The sequence below is a fragment of the Pelophylax lessonae genome (assembly GCF_965119305.1).
Source record: "Pelophylax lessonae genome assembly, chromosome: 13".
Taxonomy (NCBI): Eukaryota; Metazoa; Chordata; class Amphibia; order Anura; family Ranidae; genus Pelophylax; species Pelophylax lessonae.
This window is the reverse complement of record NC_138780.1, coordinates 13,476,104-13,501,805: the sequence shown is the minus strand read 5'-3', so window position 1 is coordinate 13,501,805 and position 25,702 is coordinate 13,476,104. Positions and strand designations below refer to the sequence as shown.

The following is a 25,702-nucleotide window of genomic DNA, read 5'->3' as shown; positions in this document are numbered from 1 at the left end:
AGGGGATGTAGCAGAGTGTCCCAGAGAGAGCCAGGAAAAGTCCTGTTCGGGGTTTATACATCACCCAGGCATCTCTCGTATACCTTTAGGGATCTCGGAGCCAAGATCCAGTTCGGATCTTCGTCCTCTTCACCAGGCAAATTTAATCTCACCTGAGACAGACAGCAGTGCTCTCTCAGCCTGGGAACACAGACAATGTTTGTCTAGGAGAGCAGAAGGTTGGTAACACTGTCAGTGTGTGTCTTTGGAAGCTGACAAGCTGTAGGCTTGCTCGGTCTATGTTAGTTAGGGACTGCATTGTGTGTAGTAAGCACCGGGACACGGGTAGGCTTTTGTTTATTATTATTATTCCTGCCTGTTTTCCTTAAAGCACTGTACAGCACCTGTTTATAAACTTGTATATAGCACCAATAAACACTGCACTGTTTGTCACTCCCTCAGTGGATTTGGTATCTGTGCCTGAAAGACTGCTCATCCCAGGGAGCTTTGCACCTGCTACCTGTTCCCCAGCTTACAGGGATGAAATGGCTTTGAAGGCAACAGACCTGATTTACTAAAGTACTGTATTTTCTGGCGTATAAGACTACTTTTGAACCTCAAAAAAATCCCCCAAAAATGGGGGGTCGTCTTATATGCTGAGTATAATATCTCCAAGGTAACCTAAGTATAAGTATTACCGGTAGATGTAATCTCTCAAGATGCTGGCTGTGTGGGAATCCTGTACCGGGATACCGTTATGTACCATAGCTTCAGCTACATACAGTGTACCACGCTGAGCCAATCAGGGAGATCGATGTATTCTATTATTGAATGCAAAGCCTGCTCGGATTGGCGGAGTAACATCAGCCCGCCTCTCTGACTTTGCCAATCCGAGAAGGCTTTGCATTCAATAATAGAATACATCGCTCACTGTGATTGGCTCAGCGCGGTATACTCTATGTAGCCGAAGCTACGGTATACCGGTACAGGATTCCCGCACAGCCAGCGTCTTGAGATTACATCTACTGGTAATACTTATACTTAGGGTACCTTGGAGATATTATGAGAGATTACGTGTATTACAGTACTTGGGCTACCTTGGAGATCTATTAGAAATCGGATGTTTTTCAATGGTGTTGACTTGCTTCGGAAGGGCGGTAGTCTTATACGGCGAGTATAGCCCAAAACCTATGTTTTAACTTGAAAATTAGTGGGTCGTCTTATACGCCCAGTCGTCTTATACGCCGGAAAATACGGTAAGATGGCTTCCTTTCGCTTCATACTTTAGAATATCAGACCTACGATATCCTTCACAGCTAAACTAATATTTCTAAATAAAAAACTTCTCTTTTCTCGTTCTTGCTCACATATACTTCCTGTGGCTTATAGAGGATGTACAGCATAGATAAATCTGTGAGACGTCCTCTGACTTTGACCATTTGACCCAAAGAAAGAAGATGTCTCGTTTCTACTTCTGGATCCTTGTGCTGTCGAACCTCCAGACATGTAAGAACGACTTCAATAATTTCTTTAACAGCATCATTATGTATAGCCAAAACTTTTTTTTTAGATAGAGTAGGAAAGGGTTAAAGCCCCTGTCAGTTTATTTTTGCTGTCTGTGTACCATCAGGGAAATTATTTTGTATTTTCTGTCCTTGAGACACAAGTGGAAAGTTAGTAGAAATCTCCCAAAGTGAGGATGATTTACTTAGACAGTTGTCAGCAGAACAGGTGTCCCTATTGAAGGAATCCCCCTCACCTCTTGTTCTGGGGACAAGTCTATAATTTTGGATTTCCCATCACTTCTTTTTCGGTGACAATGGTCCCCAATTCAAATAGAGAAGGTGAATCTCTCCAATGGAGAAAGCAATCAAAACTTGATAGAGGGTCTATTCCTTCCCCACTATATCCAAAACTGAAGAATAAAGGTTGGCCGAGAGATATAGTTAAATTTCTGTGTATAACACTGCCCCCTTGAGGACTGCTGGATAATACACTCTCGGGTCCCCCTGGGTTACCTTTAGCAATACTGGCATTCACAGATTAACGCTTTACTTCTTGGCTCAGTCAATGATAAGTCCAGGGGTATGTAGTTGTTTTTGGTGTTTTATTTTAAATAGGGATGGGAGAAGGGGCACTGTCATTGCGAGGCCTGGGCGCACCAGTAACCTGCGACACTCGTTGGCAGGCTGGGACTTCATATAGATCTATATTACCCAGTACGAGGCCCAGCTCTGCAGTCACTTGTAGTCCTCCAGGAAAAAGTCCCAGACTAACTAGTGATAGTGAGAGAAATAAAAACCTATTTTCAGAAGAAAAAGCACACATTGTGGGAAAAAAACTAAGAAAAACCGAGACGCTAGGTCCCGGCCAGGAAGAGCTAGCCTACTCCTAACGCTAGGCAGCATAAAACTGAGGACCAGTGGTAACTGGATCAGGATAATGGCTGGGGTCAGCCCCCTAGAGGTGTTTCCAAGTATAGAAAAGTTTTTATTAACATTTCTAACTGCCTAGCTTACTCCTGCAGAGGGCGCCATTACCCACTAGTGAAGGCTAATATGGATGGGCAGCGACTGTCATAGGACGTAAGAGAAAGTGGGATACTCCAGATTAAACTATTCACAAGTAGTGAGGACTCCTATCTGAAGAAGCAGCCAGGCTGCTGATCCACCGTGCCACTTAGGTAGATTTGTGTTTAAGTCTCTTGCCAGAAGACTTGATGAACTACATTTATCTTTGGGACACTCTCCTTAGTATCCCCTTTCTGGACTGCTAACACCTGTCCACTGACTATCCTACTTTTGGGGTGCTCCCCTCAGGTCAGGCCCCTTGACATGATCCTCTGTACTCATGATACTGTTTTTCTAGGGTCTCCAGTGTCTCGCCACTCAGTCAGCTCCTGGAACCCTGGGTTCAGCTCCGTTCCTCTGGTTCCCAAGGCCGAATGCCTATGACCACGTGCCACTGCTACAGAGGAGGAGACAGCCGCCACCCTCCCTCTGGGACTCTGTTCTCCAGTCAAAGACCCTGCAGCACATGTGCTCCTGGCTTTTATACAGTATCCCACAATACACTAAGACAGCCAGTCTCTACCAATCACTGGGACTGTATCAAAGCCTGTGTACCCATTGGTCAGGTTTCCTCCCACTCTCCAACATGCCTCCCTATTGGACCAGTGTGAAACACTCTCTAGACCCAATGAATCACACACTGAGCACACTGAGCAGACCTAACTCACAGATCCTGCTCTCTGCTAGGCAGAAAGCAATATAGATTAGCCTGCTGCTCCTCTGATAGGCAGACAGAGCCAAAAACTATACTCTCTCTCTAGCACCTACCTAGGAGGGTGCTACATGGGATTTTTACAGGTGATGTTATTTCAAAGTTTAATTGCTTAATGTTTTAAATGATCAGAATTGTATTTGTATGAAAATAAACCAAGCCATCGCTGTATTTGCTAAATAAGCAGAATGTCTCGCAGGTTTTCTTTCGTGCTAACAGGTCAATGTACAGGTTATGTATGTTGTCTGCTTAACTCCTAGGCGCTGGCAGTACACAATAATGCAACCTCTCGGTGGGTAGGCCTTGGCGCCGAGCGGACGCATATTTGCGTAAAAATTAGCCGACACAGCCGTGCCGAGAGTGCATGGCCTCTACGCTCCCGGTACAGTTACCAGCGGCTAACAGAAAGCTCCCAATTGCTTCTTGCGGTTGGGAGCTTTCCAATCATGTGATCGCCAATCACAGCGGTCACATGACCATAAACCCCACCCCACCGCTCCCGGCATCTGAAACCTCCTAAAAGGTCAGGAGGCCCTGGCACAAAGGGGTTAAAGTAAAATTAAAGACAAAACTTTTTTTTTAGTTTTTACCAGAACTAGTGTCCTCATTGGAAGATTTCCCCTCTATTCTTCTGCGGACAACCCAAAAAAGCGGTATTTCCTTTTACTTTCACTTTTCAATGATAAAGTACAGCTCGGAGCAAAACAACAAAAGAATAAGTGCAGGGCGAGCATGACTGGGCCAGCAGTGGAATTGGCCTAGAAGGGGTTAAAAATAAATGAACATCATGTGGGTTCTCCCCTATTAGCCCCTGTTAGTTGCTGGGGAGGGGCCGAAGAGGGGGGAGTTAGCTGACCTGTAGTCCCGGGGCATCAAAACAGTGTGGAATCGTTCCCGCCCGCCCGCCCCTACATTGGGATTTCTGTATAATGCGCTTGTTTTTCAGATTTGGCGGTTGGGGTCTTTGGAGGTGTTTTTGGTAAAACCTGCTGTGCTTATTAGCTGAGGGACCCATCTAAGGTATGGAGTCACCTGGGGAATGCCAGTTAATAGATGGGTTACCTGGTAGTTTAAATTGGGAGGTATCTGCTGTGTGTTGAGGTCGTTCTCAGTTAAGAGTTATACAGATACAAAAATGGTACTTGATATTTGGGGCTTCCAAAGATCGGCAACCTTATGTTATCTTTTATTATATCATTTTGGTTCCTTAATAAAAAATAGTGTAGCGCAGTCTAATGAATCCAAATAATTTTGGATAACAATCTTTAGGTAAAATCACTTTAAACCAATATTGATACATATATAATAAAAAAATATTAAAACCAATTCATAAGTAAAAGAGACAGTTCATAATTTGAGGTGATAAAGGGTAAACAGACGGGAAAACATTTTTTTTAAATAAATAAAGTCCACTTGTGATCCGGTGAAATGACAACAGGTGTGACTCCGGTGCTCATAAATTCCCACCATCAAGCATTATCTGCCTCTCACCTCAAGAACTAAAAGCAGTGGTGGGATTCAGCCGGTTCGCACCAGTTCCATAGAACCGGTTACTAACTTTCTGCAAGTTCACAGAACCGGCTGAATCCCTCTGCGCGTCTAAGGACGCACAGTAAAATTGAATGTCCCGCGCTCGGACCGCGCAGCCGCAGAGCGGAGCAGTGCGCCCCGACCCGCCCATTCTGTGACAATAGCGACTGAGAATTCGCTATTGTCACACGGATCCTCCTCCTGGCCAATCAGGGAGCGGGTCCTCCCGCTTCCTGATTGGCCGAAAGGCAAACACCGTGCCTTTGGACGAGGAGGAGGCGCCACGGGAGGACTGAGGACTCGGAGACGCGGGGACCCGGGGACTGAAGAGAAGCTGCGACTGCGAGACCGTCCGTGAGGTAAGTGCATGGGTCTCGCGGGGGGATCGCTGGCACTCTGCAATTGGGGGCAATGCTGTGGCTGGCACTCTGCAATTGGGGGCAATGCTGTGGCTGGCACTCTGCAATTGGGGGCAATGCTGTGGCTGGCACTCTGCAATTTGGGGCAATGCTGTGGCTGGCACTCTGCAATTGGGGGCAATGCTGTGGCTGGCACTCTGCAATTGGTGGCAATGCTGTGGCTGGCACTCTGCAATTTGGGGCAATGCTGTGGCTGGCACTCTGCAATTGGGGGCAATGCTGTGGCTGGCACTCTGCAATGATTGGGGGCAATGCTGTGGCTGGCACTCTGCAATGATTGGGGGCAATGCTGTGGCTAGCACTCTGCAATGATTGGGGGCAATTATGTGGCTGGCACTCTGCAATCATTGGGGGGGGCAATGCTGTGGCTGGCACTCTGCAATCATTAGGGGCAATGCTGTGGCTGGCACTCTGCAATCATTTGGGGCAATGCTGTGGCTGGCACTCTGCAATCATTGGGGGAAATGCTGTGGCTGGCACTCTGCAATCATTGGGGGCAAGAGAAGCTGCGACTGCGAGACCGTCCCTGAGGTAAGTGCATGGGTCTCGCGGGGGGATCGCTGGCACTCTGCAATTGGGGGCAATGCTGTGGCTGGCACTCTGCAATTGGGGGCAATGCTGTGGCTGGCACTCTGCAATTGGGGGCAATGCTGTGGCTGGCACTCTGCAATTGGGGGCAATGCTGTTGCTGGCACTCTGCAATTTGGGGCAATGCTGTGGCTGGCACTCTGCAATTTGGGGCAATGCTGTGGCTGGCACTCTGCAATGATTGGGGGCAATGCTGTGGCTGGCACTCTGCAATCATTGGGGGGGCAATGCTGTTGCTGGCACTCTGCAATCATTAGGGGCAATGCTGTGGCTGGCACTCTGGAATCATTGGGGGCAATGCTGTGGCTGGCACTCTGCAATCATTAGGGGCAATGCTGTGGCTGGCACTCTGGAATCATTGGGGGCAATGCTGTGGCTGGCACTCTGCAATCATTGGGGGCAATGCAGTGGCTGGCACTCTGCAATCATTGGGGGCAATGCTGTGGCTGGCACTCTGCAATCATTGAGGGCAATGCTGTGGCTGGCACTCTGCAATCATTGAGGGCAATGCTGTGGCTGGCACTCTGCAATCATTGGGGGCAATGCTGTGGCTTGCACTCTGCAATCATTGGGAGCAATGCTGTGGCTGGCACTCTGCAATAATTGGGGGCAATGCTGTGGCTGGCACGCTACAATCATTAGGGGCAATGCTGTGTCTGGCACTCTGCAATCATTGGGGGCAATGCTGTGGCTGGCACTCTGCAATCATTGGGGGCAATGCTGTGGCTGGCACTCTGCAATTGGGGGCAATGCTGTGGCTGGCACTCTGCAATTGGGGGCAATGCTGTGGCTGGCACTCTGCAATTGGGGGCAATGCTGTGGCTGGCACTCTGCAATTGGGGGCAATGCTGTGGCTGGCACTCTGCAATTTGGGGCAATGCTGTGGCTGGCACTCTGCAATTTGGGGCAATGCTGTGGCTGGCACTCTGCAATGATTGGGGGCAATGCTGTGGCTGGCACTCTGCAATCATTGGGGGGGCAATGCTGTTGCTGGCACTCTGCAATCATTAGGGGCAATGCTGTGGCTGGCACTCTGGAATCATTGGGGGCAATGCTGTGGCTGGCACTCTGCAATCATTAGGGGCAATGCTGTGGCTGGCACTCTGGAATCATTGGGGGCAATGCTGTGGCTGGCACTCTGCAATCATTGGGGGCAATGCAGTGGCTGGCACTCTGCAATCATTGGGGGCAATGCTGTGGCTGGCACTCTGCAATCATTGAGGGCAATGCTGTGGCTGGCACTCTGCAATCATTGAGGGCAATGCTGTGGCTGGCACTCTGCAATCATTGGGGGCAATGCTGTGGCTTGCACTCTGCAATCATTGGGAGCAATGCTGTGGCTGGCACTCTGCAATAATTGGGGGCAATGCTGTGGCTGGCACGCTACAATCATTAGGGGCAATGCTGTGTCTGGCACTCTGCAATCATTGGGGGCAATGCTGTGGCTGGCACTCTGCAATCATTGGGGGCAATGCTGTGGCTGGCACTCTGCAATGATTGGGGGCAATGCTGTGGCTGGCACTCTGCAATCATTGGGGGCAATGCTGTGGCTGGCACTCTGCAATGATTGGGGGCAATGCTGTGGTCACTGTGCATTGAAAGGGGGTATGCTGGTCTCTCTGCATTGAAAGGGGGCATGCTGGTCTCTCTGCATTGAAAGGGGGGCACGCTGGTCACTGTGCATTGAAAGGGGGGCACGCAGCGCTGGTCACTGTGCTTTGAAAGGGGGCACGCTGGTCTCTCTGCATTGAAAGGGGGGCATGCTGGTCACTGTGCATTGAAAGGAGGCACGCTGGTCTCTCTGCATTGAAAGGGGGGCACGGTGGTCACTGTGCATTGAAAGGGGGCACGCTGGTCACTGTGCATTGAAAGAGGGCACGCTGGTCTCTCTGCATTGAAAGGGGGCACGCTGGTCACTGTGCATTGAAAGGGCGCACGATGGTCACTGTGCATTGAAAGGGGGCACGCTGGTCACTGTGCATTGAAAGGGGGCACGCTGGTCATTCTGCTGGGAAAGTTGGAACTGGTTACTAAAATTTTTGAATCCCACCACTGTCTAAAAGCATAAACAATCTCCACGGTACACAGCATATGTTGTTCCAATATACAACAGGACCACAGCCTCCAGCCCTTGTCAGCACAGATATAAGTAGCAATCATATACTGCAGAGGGTACAGCTCACACTCGTTTCCAAATCCGTCCCAAGACATATAAATAGAAAGGGGAAATCTAGTGCTCTCTGTTGCAATAGTTGAACTTTATTCACTCAAAGATATTGCACTTACATTGTATCCAAAAGTAACAGGCATAACGATTGCAGAGCGTGCAGCGTGCTGAATGGTGCCTGGTTCCTTCTTGGTTGACAGCCATAGGACCAATTGACCAATCCCCCGTACGCGTTACGTCAAGTGGGCGTAGACTTCTTCAGCAGGGATGGTGATAGGTCGAAGGTCCGGCTTTTTATACTATTCTAAGGAATGTGTTATATATATTTTGTTACTGGTTAATAAATGGCCATTTTGGCCAATTTTACTCCAATAACAGTGTCTGCTTATTTACTGCAGGAAGTTTAGGTAAGGGGTTGGGATTTTGGGATAACGGTTATGTTAAGTGTGATAATTACATCTGGGGTGCCTTAGTCATGGTAAACTTGACAAATAGAGAGGGGGGAATCTCCCTAATGGGGGCACAGACCACAATAAAAACCTAATAGGTGTTCTAATCCATGGCCACTTTAACCTAACCTATACCTAAAAGAAAATCCCACATTTTAGGTGGACCCCATGTGGGCGGGGCTTGGGACACCCTAGTGGGGACACAGTGGAATTGCACTCACTAATGCCTAAGCTTAGGCAGCAAGCTGCAGTCATGTGAAATCAACATTAACCAGTTCTGGAGCGGAAGGATTTGGCCCCTTAATGACCAGGCGATTTATTGCGATTCGGCATTTTAACTGACAATTGCGCGGTTGTGCGACGCTGTACCCAAATAAAATTGATGTCCTTTTTTTCCTACAAATAGAGCTATATAACATTCCCAATAACAATAATTTAAAAATCAAAATTTTTTAACATTTTAGCCCAATTTGTGTTCTGCTACATATTTTTGGTAAAAAAAAAAATCGCAATAAGAGTAATTTGATTGGTTTGCGCAAAAGTTATCGCGTCTACAAACTAGGGGAAAAATTTATGTCATTTTTATTGTTTCCTTCAATCTCAAGGCACCCTTTAAAGTTATGGACAGTCTCAAGGCGCCCCAGTTTAAAATGTAAAATCTATTCTAAAAGCTTTACACAATGCAGCAACATCCACACGAGGACACTAACGTTCGAGGTGTTCTATTCTTCTAAAGCAAATAAACTTTTGCACACTGGCACTGACTAGTATTCCAATGTTTCTCTTCCCACTCAATTTCTCTCCATCAGTCAACTATTGTCACCCCGGTGCAGAGGAAGATGGGCAGAGGAGGGTCAAACAAGGATGCTGTGGAGGCAACAGACATCCTCCTTATTAACTGATGATGTCATTGGTTGTTAGAATCACACTGTCTAGAAAGTCGTAATGGTGCATAATGAAAACCTGTGGCTTTGTGTAACTAAAAGGCAAGCTTCATCCACCTGCTGGCTGGTATACAATTTTTGATTATTTTTTAGGCATTTTGCCAAGGCACCCCTGAAGAAACCTGAAAAAGGCTGCTCTAGGTGCACTGAAAAGCCTCTACTTATGGGATGACGCAGTGCCATCTTAAGAGCATTATAGGCCCCCGGGCAATGCAGTGCCCTGCCTACACAATAACCCACAAGAATAAAAATGCAAATTATCGATAAGGCGATATTTATTGGTACAGCAGTGCCAGGCCAATGACAGCTTCCAAGTTGGGCGGCTGGGTCCGGGGAACACACACAGGGAAGGGAGTCAGACTCAACTGTCCTGTGTGTGCCTGTTCCCATGGAGGCGGACAGTTGTGGGCTCCCCCTCCATGGCCCAAGTGGCCTGACAGCAGTGCAGGGCCGACAGTCGCATGCCACCTGCTAAGTTCAGCGGCGAGATGCACAGGGGAATCAGGACTAATGCTTGGCTGGGTCGCTTGGGAGGTGGGGCCCACCGGGTAAGCGGGGCACACCGGGCAACTGCCCAGCCTGCCCATTCGGTAAGATGGCCCTGGGATGACCTGCAAAGGGAGGTGGATCTCAGAAAAATGGCAGGAAACCGTGGCCAGCAATGCTAACCAATACCTCCCAGATCCACCAACCTAGCAGATCAACCTAAGGACACAGTACACACAATAAAATTGTAACAGTTTAGCTGAACAATAGCACAGTTGACTCAGATGATGGCAGAACATGTGCCAACACAGCAGAAAAAAAAAACATAACCCTTTGGAAGCCCCTGCTTACAACCAGAATAGGAATAGGAAAATCTTCCAATACTAGTTCTGGTGACAACCAGAGATTCCCTCACTTTAGAGGGATTTCTTCTCACTTCCTCTTGCGGCTATGGAACAAGAAGTGTAAGTATATCTCCCCCAATGTGACACAGATGACAAAAAACTGACAGGGGTTATATACCCTCTCTTACTCTCCCCAAAATGAGAAAAAGTTTTGCCTTAGGTTCTATTTAAATCAATATAGTCTCTTCTATCCACTATGCTTTACACCCATACATAGACAATAATGTCCCATCCTTGTCACCTCCTGATGACAGTTGTAAGGGTAACCCCAAAACTCACGGGTTTCAGTAACATTTTGACTGTTGAAGCCGGATGGAAAATTATATTTATTTAGACAAACATGTAGGTAGGAAGACATGTTTGGAGAGCAAGTCAATCACATTACATTCTGTTGGCTTAACCGGTTGCCGACCGCCGCACGACTATATACTGCGGCGGTCAGCCCCGGCCAGGCAGAGCGACGTATGGGTACGTCACTCGCCTGTCACTGACTTGAGAGCCAATTGCGGGCGGGCGCTGACAAGTCAGTGCGTGTGACCGGCGGACCCGATGTCCGCCGGTCACACTACGATCGCTCCTGTGAAGGGAGAAAAGCGGAGCAGCGTTATGAAAACAAGCCGCCCGTCATTCTCCCCTGTGTAAAAATGAAGATCAGATGGTTCTACTATGTAGGACCGTTGATCTCTGTTTTTACACCAATAGCCATGTCCCTATACAGTTAGAATCACGCCCCTAGGACACACTTAACCCCTCCCTCTCCAATACAGTTAACCCCTTCCCTGCCAGTGTCATTTTTACAGTAACAGTGCATATATATAGCACTGATTACTGCAGTAATGTCACTGGTAACCCCAATAGTGTCAAAAATGTCAGTCAAGGGTCCGATCTGTCCGCCGCAATGTCGCAGTACCGAAAAAAAATCGCAGATCGCCGCCAGTACGCGTTAAAATAAAACACCAAAAATGACAAAAATCTTTCCCTTTGTTAGTAAACGCCATAACTTTTGCGCAAACCAATCAAAATACGCTTTTTGCAATTTTTTTTACCAAACATATGTAGCATAAAACAATTTGGCCGAAAATGTTAAAAAATTTTGATTTTTACATTTTTTTTGGGGGAAATTTCATATAAAAAAATGTGAAAAATATTGTTATTTTTGCAAAATTGACGCTCTTTTTTTGTTTATAGCGCATGATCAAAAAATCGCACAGGTGATCAAATACCACTAAAAGAAAGCTCTGTTTGTGGGGAAAAAAAAGGGCATCAAATTCGTTTAGGTACAGCGTCGCACGACCGTGCAATTGTCCGTTAAAGTCACGCAGTAAAAAATCGCAAAAAAACCCCTGGTCTTTTAGCAGCCAAATCCTCCGGGGCTTAAGTGGTTAATAATCATTGCTCTATCTGGCTAGGGTTTCTAATACAGTTTTATACATTCTAAAGTGGGTGGAACCTGGCTATCTATTTTCTTTAAAGTCACATATGAGTCTTTGGTAACATCCTTTGATATGCGGATGGACATTTTAACATAGACGTGTCACTTCCAAGTTCGTTAATTGAACAGATCTTCAAAGATTTGTTACTTCCAGTATCCAACTGGACAGGTCTTCAAAACAGTGTTAATTTCGTCGACTAAAACCGACTAAAACGTTTTCGTCGACTAACACAATTCAGATGACTAAAATACGACTAAAACTAAAATGGCATTTTAGTCTTAAGACTAAAATATGACTAAAACTAAAATGGCATTTTAGTCAAAAGACTATAACTAAAACTAAATCGAAATTTGCTGCCAAAAATTAACACTGGTGCATGCTCAAAGCATAAATATTAACATATTCGATTTTTCACTCCAGGACCGGCAGTAGTATATAATGAGTTTGGAAATTGTAGAGAAATGCTTAAATAATGCATTACAAATTACAATTGAACTACACCCATTTGATTATAGATGACTAAAATGAGTTTTAGTCGACTAAAATGTAGGGCGTTTTAGTCAACTAAAATATACTGGAGTTTTAGTCGACTAAATACGACTAAAACTAAAACTCTTGCAGAAGACTAAAATGGGACTAAAACTAAAATGCCATTTTAGTCCTAAAACTAAGACTAAAACTAAATTGAAATTTGCTGCCAAAATTAACACTGCTTCAAAAGTCGAGATAGCAATCTAACAACAGGAGGTATAAATGGCTTTTGAAGACAACAGCTGTTATACAATACGACTTATCACAAAATATACATCTAATACATCTGCTTGATCATAAATACATGTTTGATAAATAAAACGGCTGTTCCCTTTTCCCCATCACAGTGAACCCTTCTAAGTCACCATATTAGGATGATTATCACAAATTTATTTTTTATTGATTAAAGCAAATGTAACATTTTATCAGGTGTAATGAGTGAAGAACCCTGCGGAGAAAGAAATATACCTGGCGCTATAGGAGGAGCTGTCATCCTACAAGTTGGTCACACTGGGGTCCTAACCATTATTTGGAGTTTTAGTGAAAAAGGAGATGCTATTGCCACAACAACACCAGGAGGACCACCTGTAATTGCAGATAACCAATTTAAAGGAAGACTGAGCAGCACATCTGATGGATCCCTGACAATATCTGAGCTAAAACTGGAAGACCAAAGGACCTACCTAGCACAAATCATCACACTAACTGGGACACAAAATTGCTTCTATCATCTCACCGTGTTCAGTAAGTGTCCCTGGAATTTGTTTTTATAATATAATCAATGGCATCTTATATCAGTTGAGGTCTGTTTTATTTATATTGTTGGATAAACATGTACAGTAATGGGATCAGCTTCATGTAAGTCATTTTATCAATGTGCATTAATGTCAAAACAAAACAGGTCAGTCATCTTGGAAGCTAAGAAGAGTCCGGAATTGGTTAGCAGCACTTGGTAGAAACATGCCAGCTGATTAATACACTGCTCAAAAAAAAATTAAAGGAACACTTTTTAATCAGAGTATTAGCATCAAGTCAATTAAACTCCTGGGATATTGATTTGGTCAGTTAAGTAGCAGAGGGGGTTGTTAATCACTTTCAGCTGCTTTGGTATTAATGAAATTAACAACAAGTGCACTAGATGGGCAAAAATGAGACCACTTTCAAAACAGGAATGGTTTTACAGGTGGAGGCCAGTGACATTTTTTTCCCCTAGTCATCTTTTCTGACTGTTTTTACTAGTTTTGCATTTGGCTAGGGTCAGTATCACTACTGGTAGCGTGAGGACCCTATAGAGGTTGCACAGACAGTCCAACTCCTCCAGGATGGCACATCAATACGTACCATTGCCAAAAGGTAAGGTTTGCTGTGTCCCCCAGCACAGTCTCAAGAGCATGGAGGAGATTCCAGGAGACAGGCAGTTACTCTAGAAGAGCTGGACAGGGTTGTAGAAGGCCCTTAACCCATCAGCAGGACCGGTATCGGCTACTTTCTGCAAGGAGGAACAGGATGAGCACTGCCAGAGCCCTACAAAATGACCTCCAGCAGGCCACTGGTGTGAATGTCTCTGACCAAACAATCAGAAACAGACTTCATGAGGGTGGCCTGAGGGCCCAACGTCCTCTAGTGGGCCCTGTGCTCACTGCCCGGCACCGTGGAGCTAAATTGCCATTTGCAATGGCACCCTGTGCTTTTCACAGATGGGAGCAGGTCCACCCTGAACACATGTGACATACGTGACAGAGTCTGGAGAAGCCAAGGAGGACATTATGCTGCCTGTAACATTGTTCAGCATGACCGGTTTGGTGGTGGGTCAGTGACAGTCTGGGGAGGCATATCTATGGAGGGAAGCACAGACCTCTACAAGATAGACAATGGCACCTGACTGCCATTAGGTATCGGGATGAAATCCTTGGACCCATTGTCAGACTCTACGCTGGTGCAGTGGGTCCTGGGTTCCTCCTGGTGCAGGACAATGTCCGGCCTCATGTGGTGAGAGTATGCAGCCAGTTCCTGGAGGATGAAGGAATTGATACCATTGAATGGCCCCCACACTCTCGCTTGACCTCAATCCAATAGAACATCTCTGGGACATTTTGTTTCTGTCCATCAGACACCGCCAGGTTGCACCTCAGTCTATTCAGGAGCTCAGTGATGCCCTGGTCCAGATCTGGGAAGAAATACCCCAGGACACCATCCATCGTCTCATTAAGAGTATGCACAGACATTGCCAGGCATGCATACAAGCATGTGGGGGCCATACAGACTACTGAGTACCATTTTGAGTTGCTGCAATGAAATTTCAGCAAAATGGACTTGCCTGCTGCATCAATTTTTTCACTTTGATTTTCGGGGTGTCTTTGAATTCAGCCCTCTGTAGGGTGATAATTTTCATTTCCATCAAATGATTGGCATCCTTTCCTTCCTCACACATTGCCCAGTCCATATCAGTATAGATCCTAACACATTACCCAGTCCATACCAGTATAGATCCTAACACATTACCCAGTCCATACCAGTATAGATCCTAACACATTACCCAATCCATAGCAGTATAGATCCAAACACATTACCCAGTCCATATCAGTATAGATATCCAGCATGAGATGTTTCCATATTGAGATCTGATGTGTTATCAAAGTGTTCCTTTAATTTTTTTGAGCAGTGTATTTTTCTGAGTGTGGATCCCCCTTGTTTGATCATCACTGGTGGTGTGTGAAGCTAACAATGTCAGCACAATATAGAACAGAAGTTCTTCTAATTCAGTGTCATTACATTCTGTGCTGAATATGTACATGTGCATGAGCGTTGTTGAATGCTGAGTGCAGAGTTGGCCGAAGACATTGTGCTGCCTGGGTCCAAGAATTAAATGCTGCCCCTCTCCACCCCCCCCCCCCCCAAAATAAAATCACAACCACCAAAAGGCCCCCACATCCATTGTTTTATATCATGATAATTAATAATGAAACAAAATGTATCATAAAGCCAGATTTACATGCAACAGCACCTTGTCTATATGCAAAATTATATGACATAACATTATGTTTAATTCTAAGGGGCGGGCTACGGTAGTATATGGGCAGGATAGGGTAGTATATAGACAGGCTAGCGTAGAATAGGGGTAGGGTAGTATATGGACAGACTAGGGCAGTATATAGACAGGCTAGGGTAGCATATGGACAGGCTAGGGTAGTATAGGGGTGGGCTAGGGTAGTATGTGGACAGGCTAGGGTAGTATGTGTATAGGCTAGGGTAGTATATAGACAGGCTAGGGTAGTATATTGACAGACTAGGGTAGTATATGGACAGGCTAGGGCAGTATATAGACAGGCTAGGGCAGTATATAGACAGGCTAGGGCAGTATATAAGCAGGCTAGGGCAGTATATAGACAGGCTAGGGTCGTATATGGGCAGGCTAGGATAGTATATAGACAGGCTCGGGTAGTATATTGACAGACTAGGGTAGTATATGGACAGGCTAGGTCAGTATATAGACAGGCTAGGGCAGTATATAAGCAGGCTAGGGCAGTATATGGGCAGGCAAGGGTAGTATATAGACAGGCTACGGAAGCATATGGGCAGGCTAGGGTAGTATAAAGAAAGGCTGGGGTAGTATATAGACAGGCTAGGGCGGTATATGGGCAGACTAGGGTAGTATATAGAGAGGCTAGGGTAATATATAGAAAGGCTAGGGTAGTATATTGACAGGCTAGGGTAGTATATGGACAGGCTAGGGTAGTATATGGACAGGCTAGGGTTGTATATTGAGAAGGCTAGGGTAGTATATAGACAGGCTAGGGTAGTATATAGACAGGCTAGGGTAGTATATTGACAGGCTAGGGTAATAAATGGGCAGGCTATGGTAGTATATAGACAGGCTAGGGTAGTATAAGGGCAGGCTAGGGCAGTATAATGGCAAGCTAGAGCTGTCTAGTGACACAAGGGATGGTCAGAGACTGCAGACATGGCACATGGGATAGTCAGGGACTGTGGACATGGCACATGGGATGGGCAGAGACTGCGGACATGGCACATTGGATGATCAGAGACTGCAGACATGGCATATGGTATGATCAGAGACTGCGGACATGGCACATGGTATGATAAGAGACAGCGGACCTTGCACATGGGATGGTCAGAGACTGTGGACATGGCACACGGGATGGTCAGAGACTGCAGACATAGCACATGGGATGGTCAGAGACTGTGGACATGACACATGGCATGCTCAGAGACTGCGGACATTGCACATGGGATGGTCAGAGAAAGCAGACATGGGATGGTCAGAGACTGCGGACATGGCACATAGAATGGTCAGAGACTGCGGACATGGCACATGGGATGGTCCGAGACTGCGGACATGGCACATGGGATGGTCAGAGACTGCAGACATGGCACATGGTATAATCAGAGACTGCGGACATGGCATGTGGTATGATCAGAGACTGCGGACATGGCATGTGGTATGATCAGAGACTGCGGACATGGCACATGAGATGGTCAGAGACTGCGGACATCAGATGGTCAGAGACTGCGGACATGGCACATGGAATGGTCAGAAACTGCGGACATGGCACATGGGATGGGCAGAGACTGCAGACATGGCACATGGCATGATCAGTGAAAAAGGGAAAAAACTGCGCTAAGTAAAAAAATATAATAAAAGTCACCTAAAGTCACCTGGAGCAGCAACTTAGCTGTGAGATATGCACAGTGAAAAAGATAGTGGTGTAAAAGAGCTCCGCTAAACACACATGTAATCCGTGTAACATTCAAAAATATATAATTCAAAAAAGTATAAATAGTGCAAGCATTCAAATAATAATAATCCCAATATGCAATAGTCCCAAATCAAAAATAATATTCAGTCCTTATGGGTGAGAATTAGTGACAAAACACCCTTGAGTAAAAAGTAGAAAAATACTGTAAATCTTCAGTGTAACAATATCGGATCAGCACAATGAGTGCAACCCCAACCTGATAAATTGCACGCTTACCAAACGGTATGGACCCCCTATCTCGGAGGATCAAACACATTTGCGGCTACTGCTCAGTCAGGGCCTTTGATCTTGCCATCAGGATGGTTAGGCCTCTAGAACTCCTCAAGATTCCCAATGGATCAAAACAGCAAGGATAGATGACAGAATTATCCCCAAAACACTGAGAACGAGGATCCTCCCACACATCGTGGATCTCATAGAGGTTCCCAAGAAGAGATAATACTCGCCATAGTGTAAACCAAACTAATTTAATCGAATAAAGGAAGATTGCACTTACATTAAATATGTATACATAGCACATTACGGCTCTAAAATAGCCCCCGTCAGTCCAAGATCGTCTGAACAGCGCAGTGAAGTCAGCACGTCGCTCCTTCCAACGCGTTTCGTCACAATCTGCCGTCGTCCTGGGGTACGGTACATGGTATGATCAGAGACTGTAGACATGGCACATGGAATGATCAGAGACTGGGGACATCGCACATGGGCCAGTCATGAAGTTAAAAGCAGCATTGATCTTGCTTACCCCACCTTCCACAGTGATAATCTTCATCTGTGCTGTGCCACTCGTGCTCCTCTTGTGTCTTCGGCTAGCCCCTCCCCCAGTCTCATTTGGCTCCTACCCGGTCCCTCCCCCTGGTCTCACTTCCCCACCCCCTCATCTCACAAGGTCCCCAGTTCAGCGGCAAATGTCTGTGTGCTGCTAGACTGGAGGTGTTTGTGTCCTTCTCTGATACCACCCAAGTGGGAGGAGAGAATTTATTGTTTCTAGCATAGCGATCCTCGAAGGGCTGAAGGGAGAGGAAGACCATCTTGCTCCTTCTGCCCTGCATCTGTCAGAAAGGGGGAGGAGGAGTGGAGTAGGCAGGGCCGGGAATCGGGAGAGGAGCTGCACTGCAGTTGTGGAAGTCAGTGGAGCCTGGAGGCAGCGGCTGAAGGTAGCAGCGCCTGAGGGGCTTTGCTGTGCCGTCACAGTTTGCCAGAGCTAGGTAAGGATGAGAGGAGGGCCAGCGCCAGCCTTAGCACTTCTTAGAGAACCCCTGACTTTGGTTTCCCACCCTCTCCTTGCATCCTCAGGCATCTGCCTTGGTTGCCTTATGCCGGCGCCGGCCCTAATTTGCCGCTCCTCTCGAAGTTCCGCCTGGGTCCATTGGACCCAGCAGGACCCATGGTATGGCTGGCCCTGACTGAGTGTTGTAGATCTGGATGGAGATTTTATCTTTTACTGGGGACCTTGAGCTACATTTTTCTCTAAAGAAAGTCCTAAAATGTTGCACTGATTTTTTTTCCCCACCAGGTAACTTAACAGCTGAGGATGTCACCATAATTTCCAATGTGACCGATAATAAGACATGTGAGGTCAGCTTGGCATGTTCAGTAAATGGAAGCAATGTGGCCGTCACTTGGAGTAGTATGAACAGCAGTGACATTACCGGAACATGGAACGTTGTGTTTGTACCTCCCAGTAATATCAACTTCACCTATGTATGTACCGCAAAGAATCCGGTCAGTAAGGTCTCCAAAGCTGTGCAACCCTGGGAATACTGCAAGACGGGTAAGCACATTTACAAGTTTCTATATTTGAAAGGGTAAAGCTTGATTCAAATTTCACTACCTTTTCAAGAAGAAAAAAGTAAAATATTATTTGCACATATGCAATTATTTGCCCTATTTTTTATACTTCACAAATAGATCCCTACAATACCTTCTTCTTTCTACAATACATTTTTGTTTTTAGGTGGGATACTGTTGATTTGTTTGTATGTCCTCCTAGTATGTTTGAGGTGTATGGCTTGTATCCATGTGACTGCTAATATATTATAATCCTCTTCTCATATCAGTTTTGGGGAAATACAATAATTATCAGCTTTGTCTGTTAGATAACCACCACATTCTGTATAAGCTCCATTTTAGTCAGTGTCAAAGCTTACAGAGGGTGAATGGCCTTCTCCCCTCCATCATGTGGTAGTGTTCAGGAATAGGGATGATCGAACGGTTCGGGTCGACCATCGGTTCGGCCCGAACATTGGGTGTTCGAGGTTCGGCCGAATTTAGAACTTTTTGCCCAAAAAGTTCGGAATTCGGCAACCAGAACCGACCAAAATGCAATGGGGCAGGAAATGGGCTTTAAAAGCCTGTGATTGGACCAGAACCATTAGCAAAAGCCAATTGAGGGGGCAGGAGAATGCTAGGAATGTGATTGGAGTGACTAGGGGTCCATAGTCCAATCATTAGTGAATACGCCCCCCCCAGTATATAAGATAGCCCCCGCCAAATTCCTAGCATTCTTGTACGGGACATGGAAGAGAGTGGAATGCTGTTCTGTTACTTCTGTTACAAAGTGTCATTTAGCATTTATTAGTGTGAGGAAAGGGATATCTAGTGTAGTTAGAGTGCTCTTTTACACTTTAGTTAGCTTTAATTTATTCAGTTTCTGTAGGGAAAGTGTTAAGTGTAAGGGGACCGTAGTGTAGTGTAGGGTTAACTGGCAGTGACTGCTATGGAAGGGTGATAAAAACCCTTCCATAGCAGGGTGACCGCTATAGAGAAAAGATAATTTCTCTGAGTTGCTTCGGCACAGGGATATGGCTTCTCACCAACCAAGCATTTTTTATGCTGCAGGGGTTGCCACTGCCAGTGCTTTTTTGAGGACATGTTTGATGTCAGACATGACATCTGAACATGTGTATAGGGGGTATATATACACAACCATGTCTGTATATATACACCTAGACATATATAGGTGTGATAGTAGCAGAAATATATGCTTGAGCTAATGAAATCATTTACACTAATATATTTCTGTTACTATCACACCTATATATGGCTAGGTGTGTATATACATATAAGTATGTGTGTATATACACCACTATACACAAGTTCAGATGTTTTGCCTGCCTCAAAAGAACCCACAAAAAATGCCAAAAAAAACGCTAGCGTCAAAAAAAAAAAACGCCCAGGTGTGTTGTGGCAGGCATTTTTTGGGGGTTTTTGGAGGCAGGCAAAACATCTGAACTTGTGCACAGTACCACTAAACACAAGTTCAGATGTTTTTTCTGACTCCAAAGAACCCAAAAAAATGCCTGCTATTAAACCGGCAAGGTGCTCTGAAAAGCCATACTCCAGATCTATAATTGCACTAATACAAACGATCTTTTTTTTTATGGTTCTGGACATGCTACAGAGCTGAAACTTCACAGGTACACCTTTTAGACCCCCCCAGATACTAAATCCAAAATCAAAAAATCTCTTTTTTTTTTTTTTTTTTTCAATAATTGGCTTTTTTTTATCAAAAATGACAATTTTTAAGAATTTTTTTTGTGTGATTAATAGTTAATGGGGCATGACCCAGAACCCTAGGCACTTTTAGGGGCATTTATTGGGTTTTAGGGCTTAAAAATTGTGTTTTTTGATTACCGAAGTACGGGTCCCATTGATTTCAATGGGGTTCTGAAATCCGGGCCGAACTTTCGGGAAGTTCGGATGTTCTGGCCGAACCGAACCTTTCAAAAGTTCGATCATCCCTATTCAGGAATAGTGAATGACCACTTCCGCACTGGAATAGAGAAGGTCCCATAAATACAGAGTATTACTGAGGGATTTAATGTGTAGCACCCTCCTAGGTAGGTGCAAGAGACAGAGTATAGTTTTGGATCTTTCCTGCTTATCAGAAAGTTTGCCAGGTAAATCTATATTGTTCCCTGCCTCCCAGAGAGTAGGATCTGCTAGTGAGGTCTGCTCATTGTGCTCAGGTGCAGCTCAGCTTGTCTGAAGAATTTCACACTGGTCCAATAGGGAGGCATATTGAACGATGGGAGGAAACCTGACAAACGAGAAGGTTGTTGGTTCCTCAAGCCAAAGAAAATGGTGGGATTGTGTAGGCAAGGTTTTATAGATAAAACATAATTTATTAAAGAAGAAAATATATATATATATATATATACAAAGTAAAGCAATTTTTCACATAGGTACTATTTATATCAACCAGTATGGACTATGCCGCATGATTGCATATTATTTATAAGCAGGTATGGTGATTCCCGATGAAGAGAAACATGGGGTTCCGACGTGTTATGGCATACATATAAAAAATTGCCTTTTTCAAGGTAAATCACCAAACTCTATAGTGCAGAGATTCCTAGCCTGGTGTTTTATGGGGGGGCTCGCCCTGTCTGAAGTCACCTATGTTGCCACTGGCTCTTGGAAGGAGGGTAGGATCTGGCACGAGAGAGATTCTAGTGGAATGATCCAGGGGTTTGACTCTCCCGGGTCTGGTAGTATGGTTCTAGAGGATCAATCATACACTCCTGGTGGGTGGAAAAGGAGGCTTCCACCTCAGGACAAGCATTCCTCAGCTCCCCCTCCACGGCCCAATTGGCCTGACAGCAGCGCAGGGCCGACAGCCGCTTACCACCTGCTAAGTTTGGCGGCGGGATGGACATGGCAAGCGGGACTAATGCTTGGCTGGGGCTGGGTTGCTGGGCAGGTGGGGCCCCCGGGCAACTGCCCAGCATGCCCATTCAGTAAGATGGCCCTGAATCCCCCCACACACACACACCTCTGCACTTCCTAGAGTCCTCTTTATCCCCCAATTTGCCTCCATACGCCCAGCAAGCCTTTGTAACCCACAGCACACCTCCCCAACACACGCACATACACACATACACCATCACACACCATCACACACCACACACACAGACCCGTATTAGTATTATGGTTACTAATATCAAAAAGGGCACTATGACCATTGTCACCATAGGAACCCTAAGGATACTCTTTTTGTGGCATGAGGACAGGGGCATGAGGAATACACTTCTGCCCTGTTCTCTGGTTGCCCTGCTTCCGGAGATATAGGAGGATATGAGGAATTGCATGTCCTTCTACACCTTCGAGATTGCGCTGCATCCAGTTTGGCTCCAATTTCTGAGTAGCTGCATTTCCACCTTCACTGGATGTATATAAATAGTGTGGTGAACGTCTGGTAGCCCCGCCCCTGATGACGTCAAACATATGACGAAACGCGGTGGATGGTGCAAGACGTGACCTCACCATGCTCTACGGCCGTCCCGCTTTGTTTTTGGATTTTATGACTACCGCTTCAGCTTTTATTGTGACACACTTGATTTTAACTTCAATTATGTAAGTGTACTTGCTCTTTTTAAAGAAAAATTTCCATAAACAGTATTACGCTAGGAGTCTTCCTAAATTTAATGCATGTATCCACCAAGAGTGATAGCCAAACCAGGAGAACGTGGGGATTTGCTGCATCCATGCGGGGTTGTTTGGGATATTTTTTTCCTGAGGCCTATTTGGCTCTTCCATTTATTTGGAGGCCAATTTACTCTGGTAAGCAGCCATTTTCTTATTGGTGTTGATCCACAGGTTATTCTTGGGAAGATGGACTTTCGCATGTCTTCATGGACATCCTTCTCTTCATTTTTTAGTCTCTTTTGGGACAAATTAGTATTCATTTTTCACTTTTCAACAACAGAATTTTTTATGTTTTTTTTTTTTTTTTTTACTTTTCTGCACTCATTCACCCTACCGATTGTTTTTTTTTTTTTTTTGTATTTTAGACATAAATTGTTTTATTTTTACATGTGTGGTATATAATTTTCAGACATTTTTAATTGTATGTCACTATATGCTATTTGTTTTTCAACTGTATGGTTTGATTTGTTTACAATTTTTTGACTAGCGCGGCACTTCTTGTCTATGCAACCAGATTTGGTGCCTGATATACTGTAGGAAAAAGTACAGCGCCAAACATTAAATTTGCATCAATACATCAGTACATCAATTTGCATCAATACATCAGGGAATAGAAAGACTAGTCAAAGTCCATATGAAGTCCGTGAAACCAGGTGCTAAGGGTCAGAAGTGAAATGAAATGAAGATTCCAACACCATAATAAAAACCCAAGTCCTGGAAGAACCCCGTGCTCAAGTGTAGTAATTCCCTTACCGGAACATTAGACCCCCGATTAAGGAAGGTCAAATGGGCATGGATCACAGACACCGCCAAACCGGATAGGGTCCACTCAGATATTTGGCATCGGGTTCCTCACGTCAAACTCATCATAGATGACGTATCTTCACATATTCCTGCTCCATGTAAGATGGATAGATATACCCTCCAAAAAACAGATGGGGCTCCAATGGTGAAGTATTCACGTTTATTTTAAAGGAAATAATGGATAAAAAACTCACATATCATTTGCTTGAAACAAGGCATGTATGCATTTAGGCCGCGGCTGGAGGCGTGACTGCATAGGGGCTGGCTTTCTGGCGCGTTTCGTCGTACCAAGACGTTGTCAAAGGCCAAATATACTGTATCATAAAGAATGTCTCCAGCTTAGTAATGTAAAAAATACGGTTTAGGGAAAAGATCTGCAAGAAATCAAAAAGGAAACGGCTTTGACTTCTACTTTGAGCCAGGATAGCTAAGTTTATTGTAAGCAATATTGGCAGTATCTGTTCAGTTACGAAATGTTTTTGTTGGCATATATCCCTACCAAAAAGCACGCTTCTGTTACTTTCATATAAAGTTCAGTTCATTCTCTCAACTAGGGATGAACTTAATTAGTATTATATCAGGTAAGTTTGAGATGCAAAAAAAAAAGAGAATACCTGGGGGTCTATTCATAAGAAATTTGCTGTGCAAATGCCTCAACACTCACAGAGCAGAATAATCTCTCTGTATTTCCTATGACCATCAGCTCTATCTAGTGGCCATAATGTGGTATTTTCCCAATTGTGGTGTTTCAGGAAAATACCACATTATGGAAACTAGAGTAAGCTAATAATCAAAGGAAATGATCATTCTAATGTAGCACTACTCCCTTGGGAGCTGCCGGTTAAGGATTCCCCTGGGTTACCCTTAGCAACAACATGACAGTTCAGCATTTTAAAAGTGCGTTGGCTCAGTCAGGAAGCAGTCTAGGAGCTTTGGTTTTTGTATTTTATTTTAGAACTTGGATGGGAGAAGGGAATGAGTGGGATACTACAATTTTTATAACTATGCACAATCTGCTGGGACGACTGAATATTGCTGAGTGCGACAAGGCCGCTCCTTCACCTTGTCATTAGCAGTGAAGAAGTAATTAGTGAACTATATTAGATAAGCTGTACTGTACTGCAGAACACTCTTCAGGGCCCTTCCTGGCACCCCCTTTGTCCCTATTCTTCAGGGTTCTCTACACGGCACCCCCTTTACTGTAACTCTCTCCCTGTATGAGCTAGCTCCTTGATCTCCTGACTTCATTGGAGTGGTCCCCCTTCCTGGGCAGACCCTTTGGCAAATCTCCGGTACTCACAGACACTGTTTTTCCCAAGAGACTCTGCCAGAAGCTCCCCCGTCAGCTCCCCCGCATCTTCTGCAGCTCAGCTCCACACCTGGTTCACTAGGCCGACCGCCTGCAGGAGGAGAGACAGCCATCAACCTCCTCCTGGGACTCTGCTTCCCACCAAAGACGCCCTGCCACATGTCCCCTCAGTATTTATGGTCAATCCCAGAATGCACTGCGGTGGTGCCTTCCCACTGGGACTCTCATAAAAGCTAATGTGTCACTGGCGGGGTTTCCTCCACTGTCCAACAAGCGCCCTCATTGGATACAGTGGGGACACTCCCTCAGACCCAGTGAATCACACCTGGAGACATGTGACAGGCAACCTAACAGACCAGGCTTCCCTGATAAGCAAAAGTAGCGATAGGTGCTTTACCTAGCACCTACCTGACTAGGTAATAGCCTAATGGCATCTTTAATAAGGGCAGCAATGACATCCATGTAACTGTCAGCAAAAGGTTTTCTGTAGCCTCCGCTAGTCAAGCCTCCTTTTAGCTAATTTATTTGGGTCTGACGTAAATGGTTGGTAAAAAACAGGAGGAAGATCATTTAAATCTAAACTAATTCTATCTTTTTTTCTGATTTAATTTCATGAATGATCACAGAAGGCGCAGCAAATGAAGATTATACCATGGTGAATCTCATACGTCTGGTGATCTCTGGTTGTGTCCTCCTGATCACCTGCTGTATATTCTTACATCACATGAAGACTGAAGTGATCACACAACGTCCAAGGACAGACCTCATCTGAAGACCATACATTGGGCTCACTGTAGGGAATATAACCTGTGTGTGGGCGGGGGGGGGGGGTTGACTCATAATGGTGGGTATTGGGATGCCATTCAATACCATATCTATTATATTAGTTTGCAAGGAAACTGATCCAACACCTCAGATTTCTCCTCATTGCAGGTTTCTAAAACATCACGCCTATCCAAGGCTTTAGCCCTCAAGAAGGGGGGGGGGGTAGTTCCCCCTGAAATTTGCTTGCTATTCTGGATACTGTATATCCATAAAAAGTGTCATTACCATGTGCACCTCAACACTCACCCCAAAACTTTATACCAACTCTATGTCTTATTTTGGGACTATTAGAGCGGCAGCAGCCAAAGACCGGATCAAGGTTTAGTCTATAGGGCTCAAAGGTGAGG

General features: G+C 45.3%; 1 protein-coding gene across 1 annotated transcript; it reads left to right on the top strand.

Annotated features, from left to right (window-relative positions):
- Window positions 1-1,416: 1,416 nt before the first annotated feature.
- LOC309569088 (SLAM family member 9-like) lies at window positions 1,417-25,302 on the top strand (the record flags this gene model as incomplete). Its single annotated transcript, XM_082274852.1, has 4 exons — window positions 1,417-1,485; window positions 12,642-12,956; window positions 18,504-18,761; window positions 25,157-25,302. Exons 1-4 carry the CDS (start codon window positions 1,437-1,439, stop codon window positions 25,300-25,302), a joined length of 768 nt encoding a protein of 255 aa, XP_082130978.1. The 5' UTR covers window positions 1,417-1,436.
- Window positions 25,303-25,702: the final 400 nt, after the last annotated feature.